This window comes from Cyrtonyx montezumae, unplaced genomic scaffold (assembly GCF_038088225.1).
Source record: "Cyrtonyx montezumae isolate F1298 unplaced genomic scaffold, pur_monq_1.0 scaffold_8, whole genome shotgun sequence".
NCBI classification, from domain to species: domain Eukaryota; kingdom Metazoa; phylum Chordata; class Aves; order Galliformes; family Odontophoridae; genus Cyrtonyx; species Cyrtonyx montezumae.
In genome coordinates this window covers 57261149-57285208 of record NW_027072089.1, presented here as the reverse complement: position 1 = coordinate 57285208, position 24060 = coordinate 57261149, and the positions used below count along the sequence as shown (strand labels likewise).

General features: G+C 39.2%; 1 protein-coding gene across 1 annotated transcript in view; it reads right to left on the bottom strand.

The window, feature by feature from the left end:
• AHRR (aryl hydrocarbon receptor repressor) overlaps positions 1 to 18309 on the bottom strand; it is a 65093-nt gene extending 46784 nt beyond the window's left edge. Inside the window, exons 1-2 of the mRNA XM_065752826.1 lie at positions 18248 to 18309; positions 10373 to 10554 (exon numbers count right to left, since the gene is read on the bottom strand). Of these exons, the coding sequence (XP_065608898.1) occupies positions 10373 to 10554; positions 18248 to 18309 (244 nt within the window). The remainder of the gene's footprint in view (positions 1 to 10372; positions 10555 to 18247) is intronic.
• Between the last annotated feature and the right edge of the window lie 5751 nt (positions 18310 to 24060).

The window sequence follows — 24060 nt, the reverse complement described above, 5'->3', positions numbered from 1 at the left end:
AGTGCTCAGGCAAGATCAAATTTCTGAATACAAAAAAACCCACATAAATCAGTCTATTGGTTAAACGGGCCCATTTTTATCCTTATCATATGCATGTATTTATTTATATCAATGCTATGTGAGATTCACAGTGTGAGCTAACCAAATGGAACCAAGCACAAAACCCTATAAAATCAGAGTGGTTAAAAATGACTAACCAAGCTGGAGAAAGATAAAGACCCATGCTTAACAGCTTAAACTACTTGGGGGATTTCCCCTCACACTGGACCAATATAGCAGCTCTGGTTTGTGGGAACACCTATAAAACCAGCTATTCTGTGTTTCAGTTACCATGTTCTGAGTGTACTTCTTCTACTGCTAGAAGCAGTGGAACTGTTCCAGTGCCAAACACCTTCAGGAGAAATCTCACAATCAAAGATGTTCCTCCTGTCACTTGTGATTTTCAGTTTCCTGGTTTTATCATCAGTCACCAGTATCAGCAGAAAAACTGAGGCCCATAGGAATATTCACTTGAATGGCACTCAGCAGTAGAAAGATGGTGTTAGACAGATCCAGAATTGTAAAAGGAAGTTCTACACAAACAATTGCAACTTTGTTGTATTTCCTAAAGATAGCACAATGTCTATTGAGTCCAGCCCTCTTTTCGAGATGACTAACACAGTCTAACAGTTCTGAGCTTCAGACGTTTGACAATATAAAAAACCCACAAGACGTGACACACAGGCACCAAAGGAGTACCAGAAAAGATCTTACAATTACTTATTACTAACATTCTTCACTTGCCATTATACTAAAAAAATAAGTATGTAAATTAGAGTTAGCCTGAGAACGTGACATTTAACATACTGTTGTACTAACGGGTCCATTGATCTTCAAAGGTGACAGGAATTCAAGCGGCTTAAAGAGTCCTCTTATTCTTCGTGGATATAGGCTTATGACGAATTAAGTCATGTTTGAACAGTCTGCATCTCCTCCAAAATATATCTTGTTTGCGGGAAATTGAAGAGAAAGCCAACTAGCAATAAGAGGTATTAAAGTCTACAAACTTGCAAAATTGCAGAAAGATGAGAGAAGGTCCTCTTCTAAAAGTAAGCGAAAGGTCTTCCAAGGGTCAGAGAGGTCTTCTTTGGGTTATCTAAGAAAACATGCAGTCCAAAGCAACCTCAGGTATTATTTACATACAATTAATGGTTTTCCCAAGAAATGTGGGAAAAAGCAAAAGTGAAGCACTGATATAAGCAATAAGTTAAAGTGATGAAATAAAATGGTTTCTCTGGCAATAAAAAATGTCAAAAGTCCTACTCAAAATAATTTACTGTTTGAAGAAAAGGCTATGCAGGGGAGAGTAGTTGTGCAGCTGATTCTTCACAAATCAGTCCTGCTAGGTCTCAGGAATGTATATGTAGCCAACCTTCTTAGAGTCTTGACACTTCTACTAAGATTTCACCAATGTAGCATTTTAGCTCTTGATTGGATAATGACTTGCAGAAGTAGGTCTTCCTTCAAAGATTTACTTATACACCACTTACATGGCAGAGTACTTTTTTTTTTTCCAATTCCTGTATCATTATGAAGATGGTAGAATTGTAGAGTAGAAGAGAGTGGAAAATGTCTTTCATAAGACGTTGATTTTTGCTAAAATATTTGGAATGAACTTATTTGCATATGATGATTGAGTACTACAGTCACTGGAATAATTTTATCGGTTCTGCCCTCCAGAACCAGGAAGGTTCTTTTCCAGAGCAAGAAGTTAAATATAAGAAAAAAAATAAGAAATAATCTATACAGCCTAAATATTATAGGCAATCTAATAAGCTACATCTGTGGACTACAGCAACAGGTATCTTAAGGATATGTTGAATGTGTTCAAAAAGTCAAGTCTTTACTTCTCCTGCAGTAGGAATTCAGTTTCAGAGGACAGCACTGTAAGTGTTTTAAATCAGCAGTGTGTGTCTTTATTTAAAAAACAAACAAACAAACAAAAAAACTTGCAAATGTTAAACCATACGAATATTTTGGAGACCTTACATTCAGCCTTAGCTAAGTAGAGAACCATAACTGAAATTCTAGACTTGCAACTCAAAGTATAGGTTTCTTCAAAAACAAGAAGCGTAAGGATGATCTGAAAGCCTCTCGTTATTTCTGTAATTTAAATTAAACATGAATCATAATAGGAAAAGACTAGTGGAAGTGAAGAGATAGAGTCAAGAAGGCATGATTCCATGATTGCTGATGTAGGGCATTTTATCCTGTTCTCAACATGGCATCTCTTCTTACATTTATTTAAATTTCAGGTCTTTTATTCTTTTACTGTATAGATTCTAAATATGTCCAGTACAAAAGAACAGAAAGGTCCAGTGAACAGCCTCAGTCTAGAGGCTGCTGGAGCATCTTTTGTATGATGAAAGGCTGAGGGAGCTGGAATTCTTTGGCACAGAGAATAGAAGGCTCAGAGGGATCTTCTGAGGAGAGGGTGAAGAGACAGCAGACTGCACTCTTCAGCAATGCCCAGTGCCAGGAACAGAGACAATGGGCACAAACTGGAGCATGGGAGGTTCCATGTGAACACCAGGAAGAACTTCTGTGCCACGTGGATGACCAAGCACGGTCACAGGCTGCCCAGAAGCTGCACAGTTTCCTCCTTGGAGAACTCCAAAAGCCACCTGGACATGGGCCTGTGTACCCTGCTCTAACTGGCCCTACTGGAGCACAGGACCAAATAGATCCAGAGGGCCTTGTCAGCCTCAGCCATGTTTTGAATCTGAAATTCACTAAGACTGTGATTCTACATTTAAGAGAACAACTAAGGCTACTCCAACTAGCTAATAAATGAAAGACGATTTTTTCCACAATAAATGTATTCAGTATAGGAGATAATTTTAGCAATAAACTCAAACTTACGAGCTTAGTTTCAAAACCGTTTAAATCTTTTTTACAGAAAAATCTTCTGTGATACAAAATTAAAGCTAAAAAACATACCAAAAGAACAAAACATGGCAATCCAGACAAAAAAAAAATTAGCACTAATAAAGTAGAACTGAATAGTATTACTGTGTGGATAATGCACTGAAAGCCAGATCATCCTTTGCTTCCCTACCCATCTCAAGTTTTATTACATTCTGAGTGTTACTGGAGTCACACACATCTCATCAGAAGTACATCTGCCAGCTATGGATCAAGGACTGCTGCACTAAGCGTTCACATCCTACTATAACATACAGCCTCACAGTCTGCTCTTAGATAGCCTGATGTAAAAGACTAATTAATAAACCTAAGGATCCAAATAAATGTAGGAAGAAGTAGACAGATACAGGAGGAAGAGATGAAAGCTGGAACAGATTGCAAGTAATTGAGGATACTGAAAATCAGGCCAGCTGGGAGGAATCCTTTGTTGCTTTCTTCTTAAAAGGAATGAATTCAATTCCCATTTGAGATAAACATCAGTGGGAACTGGATCACACCAAACACATAAAGGAGTAAAAGGAACTGACCTGGTAATACAATGTTAAATCAGAAGAAAGACAGAAACCACACAGTATGTGCCAGAATTAAAAAATAATAATAATAATAATAATAATAATGAATGAATTGAAAGAGAGAAACAGGTAGGAAGATGAGAGGGCATCTTGGTGAACGGGACTAGGAAATCCTAGACCCAAGACAATTACAGCAGCAGAAATCCAAATAACAGCAAAATGAAGACACAAGCTCTAAAGAGGAAACACTAAGGCACACCTGGAGAATGGGAAGGATAGATCTCATAGGTCAAGTATGTAAGAAAAGTAAGACTTAAAAAGTCTTTCAACAAACTAGCATGTGTGGAATAAGTATGAAGTATTAGTGTTAGTGAAGTGTTAGTGAAGAGGAAGAAATCCAATAAAAGACCATATTAAAATCCTGAGTTTTTCAGAGACTAGAAGCTCATAAAATATATTAAAAAATGAATAAAATAGAGCATGATTGTAGAAGAAGAAAAACAGAAAAGCCAGTGCCTGAAAGCCAAGAAAGGAGAGGTTACAAAAAGCATGCTGGGAGTTCTTAAATGATACAAAAAGACTGGTTTCTGCTACTTGGAACTAGACATTCAGATGCTGCTCAGTTGTAGATAACGCACAAGAAGTTTTATGTGTTTACCACCTTTTTTGCTTTCACCACTAGAAGTCAAGCAGATTCTGCTGGTATTAGCAACAAGGTTAGCACCTCAGGTACATGGATGAGTTTAGTGCTTGCAAGTTGATCATGTCTAGCAAAACTCATTGCAGCACGTCCTGTAAGTCCTGTAAGTCCTGTAAGCATTCACAGAACTGTTGACTGTAGATCTTTGAGAAATCATGATAAAAAGGGGAAATTCAGAGAGACTAGAAGAGGATCAACATGGAGCTTATCTTTAGAAAGAACAGGAAGAGGGAAGCAAAGAATAGTAGGGCCACTACAATCCTTACTAAAGCCAAGCTTCAATCCCTAGAAAAACACTAGAAAAAGATATCCAACAACCTATTAGTCATAGCTTGAAAAAAGTAGAAAAAGAAATAGAAATCAACAAATCTGCCAAAGATATGCTGCCGCATCACACCAAATTAATTACTCTTTATAAAAGCACATGCAGATGGGATGAAAGAACAATAGATGTTACCTATCTTCACAACTTCAAAATGCCAGTGTCTACTGCCACATAGTATCTTCATGAGTAAACTGGAATCTTACTGTAAAGAGGGCCAAGCTTACTTAAGAAAGCATCACCTGAGGAAGGTTGCAGTATGGTAGGATGGATTTTTCACAGCGTTCCAGACTAATCTTGAAAAAAAGATAAAAGCAGAGCTACAGAAATGATAAAATAAAATACAGCTCTTCAGGGAAAAAAAAAAGAGAGAAAGAGAGAAAGAAAGAGAGAGAGAAAGAAAGAGAGAAAGAAAGAAAGAAAGAGAGAAAGAAAGAGAGAAAGAAAGAGAGAAGAAAGAAAGAAAGAAAGAAAGAAAGAAAGAAAGAAAGAAAGAAAGAAAGAAAGAAAGAAAGAAAGAAAGAAAGAAAGAAAGAAAGAAAGAAAGAAAGAAAGAAAGAAAGAATGAAAGAAAGAAAGAAAGAAAGAAAGAAAGAAAGAAAGAAAGAAAGAAAGAAAGAAAGAAAGAAAGAAAGAAAGAAAGAAAGAAGAAAGAAAGAAAGAAAGAGAAGAAAGAAAGAAAGAAAGAAAGAAAGAAAGAAAGAAAGAAAGAAAGAAAGAAAGAAAGAAAGAAAGAAAGAAAGAAAGAAAGAAAGAAAGAAAGAAAGAAAGAAAGAAAGAAAGAAAGAAAGAGAGAAAGAAAGAAAGGAAAAGAAAGAGGGATCATGACAGCATGGCAGAGCTGTTTCTCTAAAGAATAAACTGTGAGAAACATAAGACACCTTCATGGTTTCATGGCTATAAAAACAGAACCATGAGAAAAGGAATAAATAGTTCTTCTAAAAAAAGAGGGCTCAACAACAGTGGGAGAGATCCAAACTGCTGGGGATCACTGAAATTGCAGATTCATAAAAGCAGTACACAAATGTCCTTTACACACAGTTGATTCTTTACTGAGGACAGTCTCTTCCAGGCCAAGTTCCTAAAATCTGAAATTTTACACAGAAGCAAATGAACTAACATTACAGACACATTTCTCACAGCCTATTACAATTCAGTTTAAAATCTGTGTATTACTTCAAAATAAGGGAGACACAACAAAATGTCTCTATGCTTGATTGTCAGTATTTTGGACAGATTTGTTTTACCACTCAAATGTAAAATTTACTGAAACTTGAAATGCTTCTATTCTCAAAGTTTATTCAGTTCCTTATTTAGTCATCAAAAAATCTGTCCATTTTTATATTTTATGATGAAATGAAGTCTGGAAGGAAGTAAACACAAAGAAGGCAGTGAATTCTGGAAATAAATAAACACAGAAAGTAAAAATGCCTCAAGGAGATTTTTGTTGAGATGCCACTGTTTTTGTCTGTGTGTGCATGTTTATCTGTTAGCATATGTGTACGTGTATATCAGCAGGCAAAATACATGCATAAAGTGTTTAAACTAAGGTAAAATATTGGATTAAATCACTCTTTTTCTAAGCAGCAAACTATTTAAAATGTCCCCACTTCTTGAATACCCAAAGATTCACCCCTACTAAAGTCCCTACTTTTGCTAAGACTGCACTGAGCAACATTAGCTATCATTTGTTAGGAAAGCTTGTGGTTAGAAGTATTAAGAAAAAAGTTCTTTACAATAAGAGTAGTGAGGCACTGGCACAGGTTGCCCAGAGAAGTGGTGGATGCCTCACTCCTGAAGATACACCAGGTCAGCCTGGGTGGGGCTTGGAGCAATCTGAAGAAGCTGTAGGTGTCTCTGCTCATTGCAGGGGAGTTGTACTAGGTGACGTTTAAGAGTCCCTTCCATCTCAAATGATTCTATGATTCTACTGAATGGCATATTGAAGGAAAGTCTGAGTGCCATATCAATATAAGATTGGTTACACCAAGGACTGAAAAAAATAGAAAATTTAAATTCCAGTTCTAATTCATAGAATCATAGAATGAATAATTGTATCCTTATTTTGCCTACTGGTCTACCTACACTGTATTTTCCTTACTCGTACACTTAAGGGAACTGCCTCTTAGAACAGACTTGAGATGCTAAAAGAACAAGGTGCTATTCTTTTCATATTGATTTGCAGAATTAAAAGCTGCCTTAGAAGGAAACAATCCAAACAAAAAGAGTGCCAGCTTAAAGTGGAATAAGACTGCCATTTTTCCACCACTGGAAAATTTGAGAAATAAGAGCTAGTGAATGGTTTATCATCAAGAGTGGTAAAGGAAAGCAGAATACAATTCAACCAGGATGGAAAACATCCAAGCCAGAGGTCCAGCGAACTCAAGCGATCACAGCCATTAAGTGCCACTCCATTCCCACAGCAGCCCCAGCCAAAGATGAATTTTTGTCAGGCCAATGACCAGCACAGCTTCCTGTAGCTGCTGAATGTCTCTCAGTCTAAGCGCCGGTTCAGATCCGTGCTGCCTTATTCGAAAGATCTGGTGAGATTTTAAGGTACGGCTTCAAGCCATTTTGAAGTGCTTATCAGGAAAATGCAAAATGACTAAATGCATATAGCTTGGGGGAGTGGGACTATTAATAGTGCCACTGCCAACTGATTACAGAGATCCGAGTACCGTAAGCCAAGAAGACAGAGGAATTGTTCCCAAGCCAAATGAAAATGTTTCTAAGAACGAGAGAGAGAATCCACCACAGTGACTGTTGAATTGACTACTAGGAAAATTTGTGTTAAGAACCAGATCTAAATTTCGGAAAGGAGCCAGAATTTTTGCTTGCATAACTTAACTAATATGAACTGGCTTCAAGTTATTAACCTGCCATGGTCACCAAAAAGAGAACAGATGACTCGTGAACATTTAAAATCTCCTAATTCCTAATTCTCTGAAAAGGAAAATCAATATGGTAAGGTCACTCTGTGCACCCTGATTGGCTATTATTGATCACTATAAATTGCAACATTTATGCTGCACACCGAGGATTCCAGCTTAGCTACTGAAAGGACACCTAGTGGCAAGTCAATGAGTGTGTCTGGAAACTTCTGGGACAGTTGAAGGTGTGTAATAACTGTCACAGGAATTGCTGAACTTTTATAGGTTGAACATGCACTGTTCTTTGTGAATTTATGTGTAATATGGCTCAAGTGTTGGCTTTTGTTGTTGTTGTTGTTGTTTTAACTGCAAACAGCATTATTACAAACTCTTTTTAAAAACATGAGAATTTAAGATTCACTTCTTTTGAATTCAGACAGCAGCATTCTAAATGAAGGACGATCATGCCTATGTATCAAATGGTGACTATAATTCTGAATGTCCTGAATCTCCACTACACCAATTTTAGTAATATTGGATAGCTGAACAGAACTTGTTAGATATGTTTTACTTGATGCTTGAGCCAAATTTCAACATGGACATCATTTCTCAGGTCTTTCATTGCACCACTTTAAAATGCCCTAACCAATTCCTTCTCTTTTACAGACCAGCCTTCTCCTGAACAGCCACAGGCTATAAAATGTATGCATTTGAGCTAACTTTACTCTTTTTTTTCTGTCCATTCAGTTTTTCAGTTGCTTCTTGCCAGTGTTTATTCCAAACCCCTTTATATGTACTAATGCCCTTGTGACCAGGAGATGCCCACAATAAAAAGCTGCATTCCAGATGGAGTCATGCTGGTCTCATGCAGAGAGGGATTATAACCTTCCTGTTTAGCGACATGCTGCCTCTAGGCAAACAGACCAAAATCCACACTTGGCTTTCTTGTTTATGTCAACATATCATATTACAAGCATGGAACAATTTGCTGACCACTATCCTTCCTCGATTATTGTTTTTACATTCTATTTTCCAGGTTACCCTCTCCTGCTGAACACCAGTTCCTTTGGATTAATTGTCCCTGAATGAATTAGTACAGATTTTCTAGGTCCGTTTTTCCAGAGATATACATGCATGCTTTTATCCAATGTTGTAACATCTCTGCATACCATTGGTCTGTTCTCTGTCCTCACAGTGTTTATAACAACTCCCAACTTAGTACCATCCTTAGATTTTAAAAGCCACAAATAAACCATTCCTGCTCTTCTATGCTTTATCATCACAACAAAGATCCAAGCATTGGAGACAATCTTTGTTTGCTTTTTCAGATGACCTCTTACCAATGGTTTGGTTAAAAAATCATGTTCTGCCCCATTTCTCCACAACACAACCATGAGAAAGTAGATCATGACGGGACACTGAGCAGCCAAGGCTGCAGCTCCTGCTCTTACCAGACACTAACATCCATGTCTTTTCCAGCTCTGTTTCAGGAGCTCACCTCTCCTTCGCTCCTGAACCTCCAGCCTGCTCTCTGTCTTAAAATGGCATGTAGTTTCCTTCCTTTACTATAAACAATGCTTTCTGTAACCTTAGTTTCACAATGTAAACATTTTAAAAATAAGAATGAAGGGAACACAAACTATGTGTCCAATTAGGTAATTTGAGGATTAAATTAAATGAAATCTCTTGAAACACGGAACATTTCAGAGTAATGAAGTCTGTCTTTACTTATTTTATCCCATCTCTTCAAAAAAAAAAGAGGACAATCTGCGTTAGAAACTCGGGCAGAAGAGCAGTAAAGGCAATTGAAGACAACTTCTTCCTTGTGAATCCAAGGGAAATAAAAGCATGGCTCAGAGAAGGGGCAGTGACGCCCAGGTATGTGTTCAGAGGGAAACAGTGGCACTCTACAAACTCCTGGATGACAGAGGCTGGGCAGCCAACTGCTACCGTTGACATGGGAGGCTCCTGCTATCATCAACATCACTAACTGTAACATGATGTCAGCTTGAAAGACATCGTGCAATCTGGCATTATTTTTACATTAAAATTTAAAAAGAGCAAGAGGCCAACAAATAAATAGCATTCTTCAGTAAAATAATAATAATAATAGGGATCCCTTGTATACACTGTATATAATAAGAAATAGATAAGGAAAAAGTAGGAAAGAGTAGCAAATGAAAATAACATTTAAAAAAACCTGTCATTCACCTCCTCGGTGCACCTTTAAGTTTTGGTTGATTATACTCCATCAAAAAGGCTTTTGCCCTTCTTTTATTTAACAATTTTTGAGAGGATTTTCATTGCTGTATCCCTAATACAGATTTCACTCTTGCAAACACTACAGTAACACAAGAAATGAAAACGGTCTGCAGATTTGGAATAATTCTTATTATGTGCATCTGAACATGTACATTTGGCTTTTGTTGTACAGTGTGCCAGACAGCTACAAAAACAAAGCATAGCTATTATAGCTTTAGTCAACACTTAAAACTTCAGATCACATGTATCCCAAACGAACGTGATCCCTTTGACCTTTGAAGCAACCCAATTTCCTGTTGGGCTTACAGTAAATACAGGTGGTACGGTAGTTGATTTACTTTCATGTTGTGTTTAAACAGACCTTGCAAACACGTACAATAGGCTTCAAAAAGGGAGCACAACATAGATACAGGTATTACAACTTCACATCTACCTCAAGCCTCTTTTCAGGTTTAAGTATTCTACAGTCATGTGTTCCTATTTCCTACAGTACACTAAGGAAGGGTGAGGGCTATCCCATTATTTGGTAAAAAACACACAAAAAGCATAGGAGGAAATGCTCAACATTTCCAAAGCAGTACCTCATATGCAAAAGAAGTACGTTCAGTAACAGAGGTTAGATCTTTCTTCTCTTACTTTACCAACATAACACCACATTTTAATATTACTCAAGATTAGTAGAAAGCAGTTATAAATAAGAGGGAGAGTTTTAAAGGTATACTGCTATCTTAAAGAGACATACCTTGAAAGAAACTTTTGACTCGTAGGTAGCTGACACTAAGGCGCAGCACAGACAGCTTGTCCAACTTGGATATTATATCAGGTGGGAAAGGCAGGAGACTGGCCAGATGGTCTAGTTCTGCATTCAGGCGGTCCCTGTGCCTCTTTGAAGGATTTGATTTTTCATTTCCAGCTGCAGGCCTTCTGTGGTGGAGAAGAGAGTCACATTTTCGATTACCTGTTTTACCTGCAGGTAGTACAACCACAGATTGAGATGCTTTTTGCCATCAGTTGATAGCAGGCGTAGTTAATCATGCATCTATGCAAATTTGTTAAGTTTCTATCCCCTGCTTAAAAGATATTCTGAAATTTACCCTTTTGCGTTGCACTAAGACATGGACTTTGGCCTCTCTTCTCATATCTGCCTGGTGGAAAATAGATGGAGAGATAATATCTCTTAGTCAGGGCCCTCTGACCTTAGAGGAATGGGTACTATCTCTGTGCCTTAGAGAACAACAGGAAAAATGATTCCTCATCTGCATTGTACAAATTAGTGTCAGAACAGTAAAGGAAAATTACCATGACTAATGCATGAACCCATTCAACATGCAGTGTATTCATTGAAAGCATCTCAGTGACTTCCATTTAATGACCCAGAGTTAACCTGTAGGTCAGGAGATAATTAAGAAAAGAGCCTGTCTTCAGACATGATTAAAAGAATATGGGAAGCAATATAAAGGGTCATCATTTTCCCAAACTCAAAAATTTTGAGAACAGCCTTACATTTACCTTTCTGTATCACTAATAATGAAGGTAAAATTTTTGTTTCTCTCTTAAGAACACTGATACTCCTTACAAAACACATAGAACAGTGTTATCCACATTTCAAAACTGAACACTCTTCAAAACCGAACCCTGTTATGCACCTCACTGTGGGCCAGATGATACAGAAAACCTATTGCAAAAACGTGCAAGGTGAAATCTATCAAGTGGGAGAAAGAAGACAGATTAAAGTCGTACAGGTAAAATTGTGAATCTAATCATAGAGTTGTGGAACCATGAAATCACAAAATCATTGAATGTTTCGGGTTGGGAGGGACCTTAAAGTTGACCCAGTTCTTGCCCCCTGCTGTGGCAATGCTGCCCCCCAGCAGCTCAGCTGCCCAGGGCCCCATCCAACCTGGCCTTGAGCGTCTCCAGGGATGGGGCACCTACAGCTTCTCTGAGCATACACTTCAGCACCAATCTCACAACCTTTTGGGGTGACCATCACAGCAGTAAGGAGTGGTCCACACCAAAGCACCAAGACATTTGTGGAAGATTGAGAAGGTTGTTATCTGCAGCAGACAGCCATTTTGCTGGGCCCAGCAATGCCAAGTGCTTTATCCAAAATTAAGCCACTGGAGATGTAAACTGCACAAATCCATCGGATGTACAGAAGCCCAGGGCTGCAGCTGAACTACATTTGACCAGGGCACTCAGTTACTGTGTTTGCTGGTCTCCATCTCACTCTCGTAACACCAATTCAAGCTAGTGTTGTAGTACATTGCCACACTCCTCCTGAAGCCCTTTCTCTAGAAGAAGAGACATATAGAGAAAGAGCAACAGGGAAATGAGGGGAAATATTATATCAAGTTTGGGAAATGAGAAAGAAAATACGTGTTTTAGCAGTTTACACTTCCACCAAACTAAACGCAAGGATCATAATCTTGTCTAGTTTCGATAGTACTCCAGTGGAGAATCAGAGTACATCTGGTCACTTGTAGCACTTTTCTGCTGCATTTTCACACTCCATACATCGACTACATTTTCCAAGTATAATTTTAATTTTGAACACTAGTATTTGACAAGGTGCTCAAGGGGTTAAATTACAACATCATTTAAGTGTTCCCTTTTTATAAATGCAATCTTAATTTAGCATCGTGAATATTTAGGAAAAAACATATTTAGGAATTAGTCAAAAAAGATTGACGTCTCATACATGTGATTGCTGACTGCTGCTAAGTGAAAACCTCCTAAATCAAATCAAATGTGAAAAAAATTGCTACCTTTGCAAGCCTTCACTTCAATTTGACACAACAACATCAACAGACAGAATGAATGAAAAAAATGTTCAAGGTAGGTGTCAGTGAAAATGTAATTCTCACTTTTTCATTCAAAATAATCCAAATTTGTATGTGGCCTTTCAGCAACACAAGTTGCTTTCAGGGACGTGGGGGGAGATTTTATTGACTAAGAATCAATAAATGACTTTCCTCTATGAGAAAGAGCAAACATCCAACAAACAGTGCCATCAACAATGAAGGAATACTCTTTGTACATAACGGGTACTAATTTTTTTGGAGTAAACGCTGACACTCAGCCATTCTCACATCACCAAAAGGATGTCTGGAAAGCAATGAGTGCAGGTAAGTAGAACGTCAGGAACGTAGGATATTATTACTTGCCCTTTACAGCTGACAAACCTGCCAAAGTTAGGAAGCAATCTAGCACAGAAAAAAAAATTGCAGTAAGGAAAATTAGGTTGAGGAGATCAACATGTCAAAATGTTCAAGATTAATATGGAATATAAATTGTTAAAGCCTTTTTGTCACATAAACTCACGCCTTCTCTATGCCAGAGACGTATGGCAAATGCATGGGCTGCATCTGTACCAAGCAAAGTATGCCATTTTCCAAAAGTTATAGGCAATGGTGTAAAAAGACTGCAGGAGAAGGGAGTCTTCCTGAGAACTCAAGGAAATGATTCAGTAAGGGAGCAAATCCAAACAAATGTGAGTTTGATGCAGATGGTAATTAAGTGCCAAGTAGATAGGATTTAAAACAATGCAAGCTTCATGGAAAAGCTAGCTTAGTTATCCTTCAAGGAAAACAGCAGGCAGGAAGATTCTTCAAGGAGTTCTTTTGAGGCAAACGGAAATTCTAGTCCTTACTTTGAGCTGAAGGTAGCCATGCTTGTCATGCTTGCGTAAAAGCTGATTTTCAAACTACGTAAATCAGGTCTTAATAGACGCAGCACCCACTCCATACATTTTTTACTTGGCTTTTCATAAAATCCTATTACAATAAAGTGGCACTTGTACCTAAAACAGTAAAGCCAGCATTTCTTTCTTTGCTTCTTGAACAAAACCATCCAACTTCTGCTCTGCAGTAAAAAAGATGCATTCCTGCAGGGAACCATAAACCAGACCCTGCTCAGTAGGACTGAGTGGAGGAGCTGGTACAAAGAGCATTTTCTATGTTATTGGTTCATAAGACATTGAGCCATTTGTGCTTCAGTGCCTCAATTTGCCCAAGACCCACAGATTGCCACTGTTGTAAACCAGTTTGGTGAGCTTGCGGGGGAATTTCCTGCAGCTTTGTCCCAAGAGTGCTGTGTCTGCCCCTCCTCTCCAAGTCCTACCCACTGCCCATTGAGGCTCCAGATCTTATAACAAAAAGCTCACTCTGAAGAAGATGTCCAAGTGTGCTGAAGTGTGAAAACCAACTGATGATCTCAGCTGAGAAAATCTAACCATCTAACAGGACAGAAAGATTTCAGTGAAAAAAGAAAGGGAAGAGAGACCATGAAACAGAGCAAATGGTTATCACCAACACACTGACCAGCACCCACAATGAGCGAGCACTGCACTCTGTGTCCTGGCACAGCTCAGCCCCAGTGCCAACCACACAAGTGCAGATACTGACCAACTCTATGAGTAAAAAGAACTAAGTGAGAGAAAGCTGTTTGGAAGAAAAGGTACCCTTTCAACAATACACCTTTGCTGAGCCTTCACAGAAAGGAGAAAGCAGAACTTCGTGGTCACAAAGACACTGGCAAAGAAGATGAGAGGTTGGATAGTGTGATACCAAGTAAGAGGAAAAGCTATGCCACAGAGGGCTTTGAAATGAGAACTAAGGAGAGAGCTGCACCTCCTAAGATCTTTGTTTAACCTGGCACTGATACAGTTCTGGCTGAACTGGGCAGTTTGGAGCAGTTATAGATATGCTCAGAGCTAAGGCAGCTGAATTTGCCTTTAAAGAGCTGTAAAACATTACAAGAAATGTTTTGAGGAGGGAGAGAGTTTTACAAGTTGCCAGGGCTTGAGATGAAGTGGACAAAGCTCTCAAACTGTCCTGAAGCACTGCCTCAGCATTGCTAGTATGGGTACTAATTCCAGTGCAATGCTTTTAGTCTGAGGTTAAAAACAAGACCTCCTTATTTTTCAGATGCTCAAATTACTAGCAAAATATTAGATTTCCACAGGAAACAAACACTTAGTAGAAAATATTTCCTTTACTCAAAACTCCAGTTTTCTGGATGGAAAACATATCTGATGGAAAATTTTTAATCACCCCGAGCTCCAGGTGTTTGATCTGATTCCATAAATGCCAAAGTCCTTTAGTTCAGACCACATATAATGGAGCATGTTTGCAAGCTTTCTGTGGTTACTGGAGAACAGCTAGGAGTTGTTATTTATTTGTACGGGTAAAGGTAGAACTTAAACCTGATACACTGCCTGAAGAATGGCAATCTAGCGAAGATGGTCTCTCTAATTCTGTGTGGAGAAGAAGATGAAATATACTAGCTCTTCCCAGTAATACAAATTTTCTACTCATTTTTTCATAGTCAAATGGTTCCTTGTTCTCCCATGGAGCTTCTTCATGTGTTTTCATCACTGTTCTGTAAATTTACTTCAGAATACAATTCCCATTGTCCTATGACTGCAAAAATGGGCACTGTCATTCTGTGATATCCCCAATGAAAAGCCAACTGCAAGATCGCCACCTGGTTTGATAGCCTGATCACAAAATGTTAACAGAGAGTGAGCTTCTTGGGATGCGCAAACAATGGGGAGACATCAAATTCCCAGCTGTTCTGCAACGGTGAACGCTGAACCTCTGTCTTTTGAATTCTGGCCTTTAAAAGTCCACAAATCCCTAGAGAAATCCACATATCCTGGTCAGATGAGCACATAGCTCACTTCACAGAATCACAGAATTACTGGGGTTGGAAGGGACCTCTGGGGGTCATGAAGTCTAACCCCTTGCTAAAGCAGGTTCCCTACAGAACATTGCAAAGGTAGCCATCCAGGCCTTCAGGGAAGGAGGCTCCTAACCTGTCTGGGCAGACTACTCCAGTACTCTGTCATCTTCATATTAAAAAATGTCTTCCTTGGATCAGCATAGAACTTCCTGTGCTATAGTTCCTGCTCAGTGCCCCTTGTTCTATTGCTGAACCCCATGGAAAAGAACCTGGCTCCATTAGACTCCCACACTTCAGATATTTATAAAAAGTGATGAGATCTTTTCTCAACCTTCCCTTCTCCAGACTGAAGAGCCCTAAGTCTCTTAGCCTTTCCTTGCACAGATTAAGAGCTCCAGGCTCTTAATCATCTTTGTGTTCCTGCTGGACTCTGTCCAGGATTTCCCTGTCTTTTTTGGAGACCCCAGAACTGTCAATAGAAAGTTAAATTTCTAAAGGATATTAGGACAGTAAAGAGACAGATAATAATTTGGACTGGACAAAGAATACTCATCAACTTATTTTCCCTGAAAAATTAGGTTTTCGGGCTGAAAAAATACCCCTCCCAGAACAGGTGGCTGTATCTACCATGACTCATTATCAGAATAAAAGGAAGAAAAGTAGAACAAGGCCATAGAGGAAAATGTGCTATGCTATCAAACAAGACAAAAAATGTGATAACAAAACCAGCACAACATGGATTAAAATCATGGTTAAATGTACTGCTCAATAAAGTGTACCTTTCTCAATTCAAGATAAACAATTTAAGATTACATGATGGAAAAGATATCTCATAGTTCTCAAACATCAGTAAGATCTGTTAGGACTGGAGGACACAGACCCTGAAAGGAACCCTGGACTCTGTAGATCTGTCATGGGAATCCAGAGACTCTTTAGAGCAATGTTAGGAAGTCTGTGAATGAGGAAAGGCTTACCAGAGACCAAGCCTACAAACAGATATGGTTTGAGGAAGAGACAAGTGTTGCTAGGAAGTGAGAAATCGTCCTCAAAAAGCGAGAAGTAATTATCCACAGAAAATAGAGGGCAGTCTCCAGTGTGGGAGCTAAGTATTCTGGTAACTCAGAGCATTTGATTCCCTTTATTTTAACCAAGAACCGTTTCTTCATCAAAATGTGTCTGAGTGGATAGGAATGTTCAAGTACTTGCACCACAGACTCACAGCAGAGCTATTTTCAGGGTATGTTCTACTTTGATTTTTTTGAAAGCAAAGTTCCCTAAAAGGCTCCTGAGGACATTTCCATCCTTTGACAGCAAATGGCTTTCTTAGCCATTACTTTTATCTAGAAGACATCTCAGAGAGAAGCTCTTCTAGCTAACATACACACTCCAAACATGAAGCTTAACGTTTCTCAAAGCAACTGCAGCTCTCACTCCTTTCTCACAGAAGTTACCTAAACAGTTCTGAACAGAGGTAATTTCACGTACTGGAGCAGTTCCATACCTCATGCAGGAATAAAGAAGCCATATGCATACTTGAACACTAGTGCAAAAATGTCACATGCATTTTGGATCTAATACTCAGGTGCCACAAGAAAAATATTCTATTTCATTCGTTGCTTTTGTCTATTGAAATCGTCACCTGTGATATATTTTACATTAAATATATACCTATATCTTTTTAAGTGGCAACAAGTGGTTCACGTGCAAATCTCCAAATCTCCAAAATGCAAACAAAATGAACAGATTGCACCCAAACTTTCAGAGAGAAACTCCCTTTTGACTTTCAACCAAAATATACAATTTTAAGCCAAGTGAGTTATTTTTGGAGCTCTGAGAAAATGCAAATAGAGAAATCTGTTTTAATTAACTTCTCATCCTTAAATTGCAAAGACCGTCAGTGCTAGTTCATAATATTAATACACTACAAACGTGTTTCATAACTACGCAATCAAATATAACACAGAAGATGTCAGATAATTATATCAAAAGACTTTGTTTTCAAGTGGCTTATGACAAAATCATTTTGCATTTGAGAGATAACAACATTTTCCCTGCATTTCAAGTATCTTTTTCCTCCTGTTGTGTTTTTTGTTTCTGCTCTGCCTTCATACATACAACTCCTCGCATTTTTCTTCGAATGAAAGTGATTCTATGGTAAATAGTGTCTCAAAAATGATGCCCTCTTTATGCAAAACGTGAGTCACCAGTTTGCTTTTTCAGTTGGCTGATCTGACCCACTTTTCAGACTTACAGTTACTGGATGCAGTGATGCTCCAAGCCAGGCTAAGCCAAGAAAGGGGGAAGGGGGAATGTGCCAGCACACTGGTACCACTCAACACACAGCTTCCCCAGAGGCTCCTTGAGCAGGAGGCAGGGACCACAGACACACACAAGTGGCAGCCACTCCCTCCAGCCAACTGCCCAGCTGATAATTAATCCACCAGTATCTTCTGCCTACAGAAAACTGCTGCCCCTATCGCTCCTCACAGCACTACGCTCTGTAGAATGCTGCGGTGTGCACCATAGCCACTGCCCTCTTTCTGGACATCATCTAGCAGTGGGTGAAGACAGTCTGACCCATACACAACATCCTCTCTGGAGTAAAGAATCACAGAATATACTGAGTTGGAAAGAACCCATAAGGACTGCTGAATCCAATTTCTGGCTCCACGTAGGACCACCCAAAAATCAGACCATAAGACTGAAAGCATTGTGGCATAATAACACTTCTACAAAGTCTTTGGGAGTAAGAGCAATGGTACAAGCTGGTTACTGGAACCAGCCTCCAGTCTGGGGTTTCTCACAATGACAAAAGAGCTTAGGTCTCTCCTGGGCCAGTAGAGTATGGAAGGACTGGATTCCTCCTACCTCACTTCTCGCACACACATTCGGAGGGAGGTGCAACTGCCTCCTGATCAATGTGATACTTAACTGTTTCTGAATGGGTTTCCTCCTTTTCCTCCCAGCATAGAGGCATTCCCCCGGAGGAATCATTGTTTTGATGCTGAAAAAGAAAAGGAATAGGTGTCTTAGTTCAGAGGTTTCTGCATTTCATAGCACTGTACAAAATGACAACACCAAGAAAGTACAGCTGAGAAAAATGTTTGTTGCCTGAGTGTGGCATTCAACAACACTAAAAAGAACAGTGGCATTAGTTAAGATAGAAGCTTAAGGCTTATTCCAATTTCCTACCTTAATGTTATTAGAATATTGATGTTTATATTCAATTTTCATTTTTTCAAATTAAGCTTACTATACAGGGTATAAAAATACATCCTGTTTACTCGATATGCAAAAATATGTTTTTTTCCCTCTAGGCTCATTTTTAAATTCAGCTAAGCAAATAAGAATGAATAATACTACTCATCATCTTTCGCAGGGAAGATTTCACAGCTTTTTAAATACACAGGAATATTGTCTTCTATTGCTGAAACTGTGGTAAGTAGGAAGCAATTATTCAAATTAGCATTTGTCCAGGTCCTCACACCCTCATTTTTAAAGACTGAGAGCATATGTGTTGGCAGCTCAAGAAGCAGCACACAGCACTGTGGTTAGTGCTAGGACCGCATCCCAGTGCTGATGGAGGTGACAACTTTTAGACAAAACTGTTGCTCTGTTTGGCTATGTCAGACATTGCAAAGGCCTAAAACAAGTCTTTGTGTTCAGTCTGTTCAGATCTTCTGGAGTTTAGCCGAACAGAGAAGTCTCCTGGTTTTCTGTGTGAAGGACTATTTCAGTCTCACTGCATGCTGTTCAACAAAGGCCGCGCACTGCCTGACAGATTAATATATCTCAAGAGTATTTGCTGCTTTATGCAAGATGAGAAATCAAGGGGATCTTCTACTCACTGAATCAAATCCCATGCTATTGAAGACATCTATGTCATATAAAACAAACCATAAGCATACCAAACTACATAAAAAATACATATAAAGAGCTACGTAAAGGAGTTTTCCTTTTCATTGAAAGACAGCTTTCTGATAACTAAAAAGCTTTTGCTTTCCAGATTAAATTTGTTCATGGTCATTTTATGCCCATTTGTTCCTCTGCCAACATTGTCTTTTAGTTTAAATAGCTCTTCCTCCTCCATTGTGTTTACTCATTGGCGTATTTTTAAATATCAGTCATGTCTTCAGCCAGCCTTCATTTTTCTATTCTAGGACAACCCAGACTGTATCATTTCTCTCTCGTGTTACAAACTCCTTATTCTTGCCATCTTTTTTCTTCACCATTTCAATTAATCTGCCCAAAATATGAATAAACAGAATCATGTACAGCATGCTAAGCCTACCTGTATTTTCTACATATCTGTAATACGTATATACATATATGCATTAACAAACCACTAGTTCTTTATGGGAGCTATCTTACTTGGTATTAGTTTAACAGCATTCTCCTTTTTCAGAGCCATTTGTTCTAAAATTCTGCGCAGTAGAAACAGCAAACAAATGGATCAGTAGCTGCTCTCTCTTAATTACAGCTGACACTGGTAACACCAGTCATTCTTCACTTGGTGCAGCATCAGGTGAAGAATTCTTCCAGAATACACAAATCAGTTTGGTTTTCACTAACACTACAACAATTTCATGCAAAATCAGATATGTGAACTCGCTTACCAAAGTCTACTAAGGACTGGATGAAATGCAATAATTACTGCTGCAAGTTAGGAAATTAAGTTTATCCAGCAGACTTTGCTTAGATAAAGCCTTCTTACTGCCTTCGAAGACCTAGTTAGGTTAGGCTTGTTCAAACTCCTATCTTCTGCAACAATCTGTCAGTTGTAATGAACTTGTCTACTCTGGTGGGTTATCTGTTCCAGTGGGAAGCTGAAATGGTGTGAAGATGCTAAAAGAACTGCTGTAGTGTCTCATGAGACCTTACACTAAAAGATATTTTCTCTATATTGTAATACTGTTGTGTTCTGAGTTCTTCCCCTTCATAATATGAATCTATGATTCATAGTCCATGTTTCAAAACAGTGTCACATGCTAGACTTCCCTTCTCTTGCCTTTATGAGTAAAATTAAAAGGAGGAGGAAGACTTGGACACCATAATTCAACTGAAAACTGAAAGTTAATACTTTATTCAATTTTCCCAAATGACAATTTTGTTTTAAAACCCACTCTGGTCAGTTGGTAACTTCTGACAGCAACTATAAATGAATTTAAATGACCTCAAGTATATAAACAGCTGAAAAACAGGAAATAAATAGCAAACAATATAAACTAGAATTCATGAAGTGTAAAGCATTGGTTAAGAAAGATAAAGGTCCAAAGGAAAATTCACAAGTAGCAAGGCTAAAGAGAAAGGACAGCACAAGATTTTTGAAGAATGCTATGAACATAAAGGTATGCAATACTTACTAGATGGAGAAAAGCTAAATATATTTGATAGATTTATCTCTAGTCTCTACTTTCTGAAAACATGGAGAATTAAATAAGAACAAGCTATGACTTCTTCAGGTTTTCTATAGGAACTTTCCCCAAAATTAGGACAAGGGGTTACCACAGCAACATAGCATGAAGCACTGCCTCAGCAACTGAGCACCAATGTCCCAGATATGCACAAACCACTAGTGGTATGCAGATTAGTTTGAGAATGAATGTACTGGAATAAAGACCAGCTCAGAAGGTTCGTGGCTAACTCCTAAAAATCCTACAATCATATGATTTTATGGCTGAAAATGGCTGAAAACAGCCATGAAGTTGTTGAGCCATAGAGTCAAAGAATAAGAAAACATTTCTTTTAAAAATGGAGGAAGAACACATATTCATAGTCCTGCCTGGACTGTGACCTCTTCTGATGGCTTGGAAACTCTTCCCTCCACCACTAGAGTAGCACACCCAATCTTCACCACTCCTTCCCTAGGGCACAGTAGCCTCACAGTGAGAAACAGGAAAAGTCTAGGGGACAGACACTCAGCTGCTCAACACAGCCATGCTCTTTCTCTTCCTTTTCTCTTTCTGCATTCACAACACTTAAGAGCCCTCACGTGCTCCACCCCTGTCTGAGAGAGGAAGAAGGAGAAGCCACAGCCCCAACCTTCTGCTCCCCAGCAACTGGAAAGGAACTTGCACAACCAAGGAGTTCCAGGAGCAGGAGAGCTAGGAGTGAAAGGAACCAAATAGCTAGGCTGGGAAGGAGTAGATGTGGGCCATGATCATTCACTTGCTTACATCAGATGCTTTTAACCGGTGATGGCATTAGGTTGCAATCTGAACAGTGAGGAATCCAAAGGACTGAAAGAAAGCTGCTATACGACAATTTTAGAGAAGGGAAACATCCAGATTACCGCTGGGTGGTGAGATTGAGATCTACCCCAAGAAAGAAAGACCTGAAAAGCTAGTAAGAAAGACAAATAACATCATTTAGCAGAGTTCTATAGAATAGGCTTTTCAGAGGGAAACGTACTGAGAAGTTACTGAATCTCTGATAAAGGAATTTACTTGTACTAATACATTATTTAACTTAGAAGCACAATACTTTGCTTTTGAAAAGCCACAATTTAGTACTGTAGAACACAGTATAAACAGATAAAGAATTCATTAAATGACAGATACAGAAAAGAGTAATCACGGACCAACCACTGCTAAACAAATAGATTTTTATAAAGACATTACAGGCATGAAGGTTCAATAGAAAACCATCAGTGATAAAATCTGCAGTTATAAAAATTCAGAAGAGTGGTCTTAAGCATTAAGTATCACTTAAGACAGTACCAAAGCAGTCTGTTTCTGTGCATCTCCAATGCTTTTTAATACAGCCAAACACAGCTTAGAACTGGGAATGCAAGTCATTGCTGCTGAGTGGGGACTGCATCCTTAGATGGCAGTGACTCTTGAAAGGAATTAGAGATCAAGGTAAAAAAAAAAGAAAAGAAAAAAAGAATCCACTCTATATACTCTGAACTCCCAGGGAAAAGCTGCTGCAAGGGCAGCTAATGCAGTGGCTGACCCAAGTGAAGTGATTTTACCTCTGCTTACAGATATGATGAGGCTGTTGCTGGAACAGTACGTACAGTTCCCATGGAAGTGTTTTTCAAAATACTGTCAAAAATGGGAAAGAGCAAGGAAAGAAGTTACAAAATATACTCGCAGGCTGAAGAAACTGCCTTGCATAGAACAAGTTTAGCCTGCTTACATACCAAAAAGAACTTGGCGACTTGAATAAAGTGCTTTCCTGGGGAAGACATTGGTGCTGAATTATTTTAATCTAGAATATAGCACACACTTACAAATAGAAGCTGGAGCCAGATATATCCAAATAAGAAACAAGGCAATAGTCTGTAACATTGTATTTAAAAACTGGGGCAAGATACAAATGATTTAATGGATTCTCCATTCCCTGCTGCCTTGAAATCACCACTAGATGCCTTCCTTTAACAGTTTACCCTAATAGAAGTTATCTTTTGAAGTGAAATACAACTATGTGAATGCAGGCATACTCAGGAAAAAGAATTTGGTAGCTAAAGAGGTCAAATTACATTATCCAATGGCCTCTCATTAAATGTTATGAATCATTTCCTGGTCTGAATGCGATCCCATACCACATACTCAACATACAAAGTACATGAAAGGGCTACACAGACCACAAGGCAGAAGCACAGGTTTGGAAGAGACAGCCTGGGAACAGGGAAGTTGTGCTTATCCCTGTTTCACCACACAACCACAGAGTGGCTTCAAGAGCTAAGAGGGAGAAGCAGCTGCTGCAAGGCCTCCTGCGCATCCTCAGGGTCTCCTGCTACCTAGGAGCAGCAGCTCTGCCTAATGACTTTCACCCACAGCAACTCATCAGCAGTACAGGATATACTGTGGCAACTGCAGACCACAGTGCCTGCCAATATACAACCGAGAGGCTACTGAATATGAGATTTATATTTTGAATTAGTAGCTAATATATATATAATATGAGTATTATATTATTATTATATATAATATGAGATTCATATTTTGAATTATCTAGCTTTACCCCCAGCAGCTCAGCTGCCCAGGGCCCCATCCAACCCGGCCTTGAACACCTCCAAGGATGGGGCACCACAGCCTCTCTGGCCACTGCTCTCTCAGTGAAAAATTTCCCTGATATCTAATCTACATCTCCTCTCTTTTAACTTAAAACCATTCCCCCTTGTCCTATCACTGTCCTCTTCAACTTTTTAAAGCTGATTTCTCTCTTGATTATAAGTCCCCTTGAAGTATTAGACGGCTGCAGTGAGGTCTACCTGGAGCCTTCTGTTCTCCAGACTGAACAGGCCCAGATCCCTCAGACAGTCTTCATAGGAGAGGTGCTTCATCCCTTCGTGGCCTCCTCCAGACCCGCTCCATAAGCTCCACAAGAGCTGACTCACAGCATGGCTGAGACAGGCAGAGCCCTCTGGATCCATCAGGTCCCAGTCCAGCTCCAGCAGGGCCACCCAAAGCAGGGTGCCCAGGCCCATGGCCAGTGGCTTTTGGAGATTTCCAAGGAGACTCCACGGCCCCTGGGCAGCCGGTCACTTGCATAGTGAAGAAGTGATGTCTGGAGGTCAGAGGGAACCTCTGCACATGCAGAAATTCTGAAGTAACCTGAAACAGTCCTACAGGTGCACTGGTATGGATCCCAGTAGATGAGCAGGCAAAAAATGAGGCAGGATGGAGATGGAAACCTGCCTGGGGGCCAGGTTTTAAAACCCGTATGACAGGCAGAGTAGAACTGTCGCTAAATTAGTTGCGATTACCACATTTCTGCCAAATGCACTGCTTCTGACTA